Genomic DNA, 5,176 nt, shown 5'->3' on the forward strand with positions numbered 1-5,176 from the left:
CTGTCTCTCCATTCTTGCCTCCTCCCCCTCTCTTCACCCGTTCCCTGTGTAAGGTCCAGCTCACACATCAGACTGAAGATCGATTTGTCTCTAATTGAAATAAGAGGCAACGTGGTGCTTGAGCCTCAAAAGGATTATTGCTTTTTTATATAAATATATAAGTGTCACTGTAAGTGTCTGACCCCTGGAGATAAAGATCCAATATATGAATTCTGTGAAAAGAGCTGTTGAGTTGATATCATAAGTTTCGATTTTTGGGTTATCCTTTTTTTCACCTGGACGTGTTCAGTGGAATTGCTCCAGTGTTAACTTTGCCTTAATCTGATTACAGCATACTGTTTATGTTTTTACCCATGATCCATGGAGTTAAATCATGGCTCACTGATTTATTCACTAATATTCTGTGCAATCACAGATTCTTTTTCATCTTTAGGCGGATGCAGGTTTCAGAGGTAGTATCTCCCTCTGGGAATGTTTCAGATGACTTACAGTATGTCGTGATTTCATCTTTGCAGGTGAATTTCAATCATCTTTTGACTGACTGCACTGTACAGGTCTTTTACCCGGTCTGAGCCTTTAGAAATACCTTCAAAGGTGTAGCCTAATGTAAAATGTAATCATAGTATTTTATAAACAGCATATGACTGTAATATAATCTATATATTCGTATATAATATATATATATATATATATATATATATATATATATATATATATATATATATATATATATATATATATATATATATATATTAGATAGACAAAAAGACAGACAGACAGACAGACAGACAGACAGACAGACAGATAGATAGATAGATAGATAGATAGATAGATAGATAGATAGATAGATAGATAGATAGATAGATAGATAGATAGATAGATAGATAGATAGATAGATAGATAGATAGATAGATAGATAGATAGATAGATAGATAGATATATGGATGGATGGATGGATGGATGGATGGATGTGTGACAGATAGCCTAGCAATCAACCAGAACAGTTTAGTGATGCAATAACACAAGACATTAAATATTGAAAGTTCAAATCTGTTTCCAAGGCAGCTTTCAAACAAGTCAGTTGCTTGTTTTCAAACTTGTCACAATTTACCCACATCATGCTTTAATCCAAGCTGAAGGTGCTATTGTTCACTGGCATTACCTCATCTGGGTGCTCTGAATCATGGTTACGAATGTTACAACTCCATAAATTTCCATTTTGGAAAATGAACTCTTAGTTGGGAACACCTTGATCTTATTTATAGCTGGAGTGTGATGGCAGAGTATAACTGCTTGAGACCTAATCCATTAAACCAGTTTCCTGTAAATCTGCCACCGGAAAGCCGTAATCCTGCCCAGAGCTGTTTGGGAAAACTGTCAGTCTTCAATGAAGTTAATTATGTTTCACAGCATTCTGGCGGTAAAGCAGCATGTCTGACTGTATTGTGTATCATAAAAAAGTAATTCTGAAATGTAAATGAGGTGAACAAGATGAAAGGTTTTTGTTATAACTTCGTAAATTATCCCATTAATTTATCACTGCAGGGGGCTGGAAATTGACAATGTCTGTTTTGTTTTTTTTCTGTACTGTCACCTCTGTGGAATATTTTTTGTCATGATAATTATCTATCATCTGTTTATCTGTCTGTCTATCTATCTATCTGTCTGTCTGTATCTATCTATCTATCTTTCAATCTGTCTGTCCGTCCATCCGTCCGTATCTGTCTGTCTGTCCGTCCATATCGGTCTGTCTGTCCGTCCTTCCGTCCGTCTGTCTGTCTACAACCCGAATTCCAGAAATGTTGGGATGTTTTTTAAATTTGAAAAAAAAAAAAGAAAACTAAAAGACTTTCAAATCACATGAGCCAATATTGTATTCACAATAGAACATAGATAACATAACGAATGTTTAAACTGAGAATTTAAAAATTGTACAATTTTATGCACAAAATTAGCTCAAATTTTCAAATGTGATGCCTGCTACAGGTCTCAAAATAGTTGGGACGGGGCATGTTAACCATGGTGTAGCATTCTCCTTTCAAAACAGTTTGAAGACGTCTAAGCATCGGGATTATGAGTTTCTAGAGTTTTGGTGTTGGAATTTGGACTCATTCTTGCCTGATGTAGGTTTCCAGCTGCTGAAGAATTTGTGGTTATCTTTCATTTGATGATGCACCAAATTTTCTCTATGGGTGAAAGATCTGGACTGCAGGCCAATTCAGCACCTGGACTCTTCTACGACGAAGCCATGCTGTTGTAATAGCTGCAGTATGTGGTTTTGCATTGTCCTACTGAAATACATAAGGCCTTCCCAGAAATAGACATCATCTGGAGGGGAGCATATGTTGCTCTAAAACCTTTATATACATTTCAGCATTCATAGTGCCTTCCAAAACATGCAAGCTGCCCATACCATATGCATTTATGCACCCCCATACCATCAGAGATGCTGGCTTTTGAACTGAACGCTGATAACACGCTGGAAGGTCTCCCTCCTCTTTATCCCGGAGGACACGGTGTCCGTGATTTCCAACAAGAATGTCAAATTTGGACTCGTCTGACCATAGAACACTTTTCCACTTTGAACCAGTCGATTTTTTTGGCCCACAGGACATGAAGGTGCTTCTGGACCATGTTCACATATGGATTTATTTTTGCATGATAGAGCTTTAGTTGGCATCTGCAGATGGCACGGCGGATTGTGTTTACCGACAGTGGTTTCTGGAAGTATCCCTGGGCCCATTTAGTAATGTCATTGACACAATCATGCCAATGAGTGATGCAGTGTCATCTGAGGGCCGAAGAACACAGGCATCCAATAAAGGTCTTTGGACTTGTCCCTTACACACAGAGATTTCTCCAGTTTCTCTGAATTTTTGATGATGTTATGCACTGTAGATGATGAGATTTGCAAAGCCTTTGCAATTTGACGTTGAGGAACATTGTTTTCCACAATCTTTTTATGTACTCTTTCACAGATTGGAGAGCCTCTGCCCATCTTTACTTCTGAGAGACTCTGCCTCTCTAAGACATCCTTTTATAGCTAATCATGTTACAGACCTGATATCAGTTAACTGAATTAGCTGCTAGATGTTCTCCAAGCTGAACTTTTTCAAAATGTCTTGCTTTTTCATCCATTTGTTGCCGCCATGCCAACTTTTTTGAGAACTGTGGCAGGCATCAAATTTGAAATGAGCTCATTTAGTGGATAAAAATGTAAAATTTTTTATGTTATCTATGTTCTTTTGTGAATAAAATATTGGTTCATGTGATTTGAAAGTCTTTTAGTTTTCATTTTATTCAAATTTAAAAAACGGCCCAACATTTCTGGAATTTGGGTTATATCATCTATCTATCTGTCTGTCTGTCTGTCTCTTTTAACACCATCTCTTTTACACTTTGTAAGTCAGACCATGGTTCCCTGACACTCCTCTAGGTCATTTTGATCTGATATTGATGGCCAAAATTCAATTACAGGCACCTCCCTGACACCTTTTGATTCTCCATATTTGTTTCAGGACTGACGTTGCGCTGAACCCGGTGCTGGATGTGAATTGCTCTTTGATCAGTGACATACTGTAACAGACTGTAACATTTGGGTCATTGATCCAAGAGCTCACTAATAAAAGCTCTCTTGTATGACAGATTTGCTGTCAAATCATTTCAGGTGAAGTCAAGGACATATTGTCTTTCTGATATGATGGAGTTTTTTTCATTCAGTCTCGAAAACTCATTCTCTAAAGTCTAAAAGTCTCACTTTGTTTGTCTCAGATCAGATCGGCCAAAGGAAATAGTCCTCTGACCTCAAGGTCTCTTCATATGGACAGGCACAAGACAACAATGAAGCATCCATGTGCTGATTCTGACCCTCTGCCCGAGTCAAGTCCTGGTGTTCGTGACGCAGACCCCATCCTAGGCCTTCTGTCCAACAAACTCCGCCCATGTCCTGAGCAGGAGCTCTGGGATTGGGCCCCTAACCTGACGGAGACACACCCGTCTGGCCAACAATCAAGGAAACGGCTCACGGTGAAAAGAGGAAAAGCTAAGAAAATGTTCGGCTGGGGAGATTTCCAGTGCAAAGTGAAGTCCGCAAGCCTCAACCTGTTCATCACAGGGAAGATTGTGGATCACGGCAATGGAACGTTTAGCGTTTTTTTCCGATACAACACGACCGGAGGTGGAAATGTCTCCATAGGGCTGGTTCCTCCAAGCAAAGCTGTGGAATTTGATGTGACGACTCAACAAACCGTTCTACACTCGGTGGAGTCGAGGATGTTTAACTGCAGGGTGGAGCATGAGAAGGTGGAGAGAGGTACCAAAAGCGCACGCTGCTGGTATGACCCGTCTCATAGCTGCGACCAGGACCAGACTCACAGCTATGTCTCGTGGCTCTGCTCAAAACCGTTCAAAGTCATTTGTGTCTACATATACTTCTACAGCCTGGACTATAAATTGGTGCAGAAAGTCTGTCCGGACTATAACTACCACAGCGAGTCTCCATATTTACCTTCTGGATGATCTTTTACCTCATAGAGAGAAATGGAATCGGGTCATTCTGTATCAACTCAACCAGAGGTCCCGGCTCAAATTTTGGATTTTGTTAATATTTTTTCTCTTGAAAGACAAATATAAATAGTGATGAAAACCAAAATATTAAACATCACAGCTGTATATTTACTGAGTAATCCACTATTTTGTAGAGGGGGTCAAAATGACAATCTTCACCTGAGATTTGGAGCTAATTTACAGGGGTGTAAAAATGACTTTAGAAAGATAGCAGCATAATTATTTTCTTTTCTTTTTTTTTTCCACAGAGATCGGTATGTCTATTAGTAAAATCTGTTGACTTTAGCAATCTTTGTTTCATTATATGCCAACGGTGACAGTTTAAAAATGGTAAAAAGCACTTCTTGTGTTTTTACCTCCAGTTTGCATGCTTGTAATTCAGGAAGTATTAAAGATATCTGAATATCCTTTTAGATTCTTTCCTTTTGGTATCTTCATTTTAAAGGCCCTCAATGGTTCAGTCCCAGAGATATGGAGATCTCAATCTGGCTCCATGAGTAAATTGGTAAATTGTACACATTTTCAGTGGTCAAAAACCAACTGTGGGTCACTTTGCATACAGCTGATACTTTTTTCTTTTAAAGAGGAATATCTGAAGAACAAATAATGT

General features: G+C 38.7%; 1 protein-coding gene across 1 annotated transcript; it reads left to right on the forward strand.

The window, feature by feature from the left end:
- Positions 1 to 3,819: 3,819 nt before the first annotated feature.
- Positions 3,820 to 4,518, forward strand: LOC137028335 (neurexophilin 1). Its single transcript, XM_067397099.1, has one exon. It carries the CDS (start codon positions 3,820 to 3,822, stop codon positions 4,516 to 4,518), a length of 699 nt encoding a protein of 232 aa, XP_067253200.1.
- Positions 4,519 to 5,176: the final 658 nt, after the last annotated feature.

The sequence above is a fragment of the Chanodichthys erythropterus genome, chromosome 2 (genome assembly GCF_024489055.1).
Source record: "Chanodichthys erythropterus isolate Z2021 chromosome 2, ASM2448905v1, whole genome shotgun sequence".
Taxonomy (NCBI): Eukaryota; Metazoa; Chordata; class Actinopteri; order Cypriniformes; family Xenocyprididae; genus Chanodichthys; species Chanodichthys erythropterus.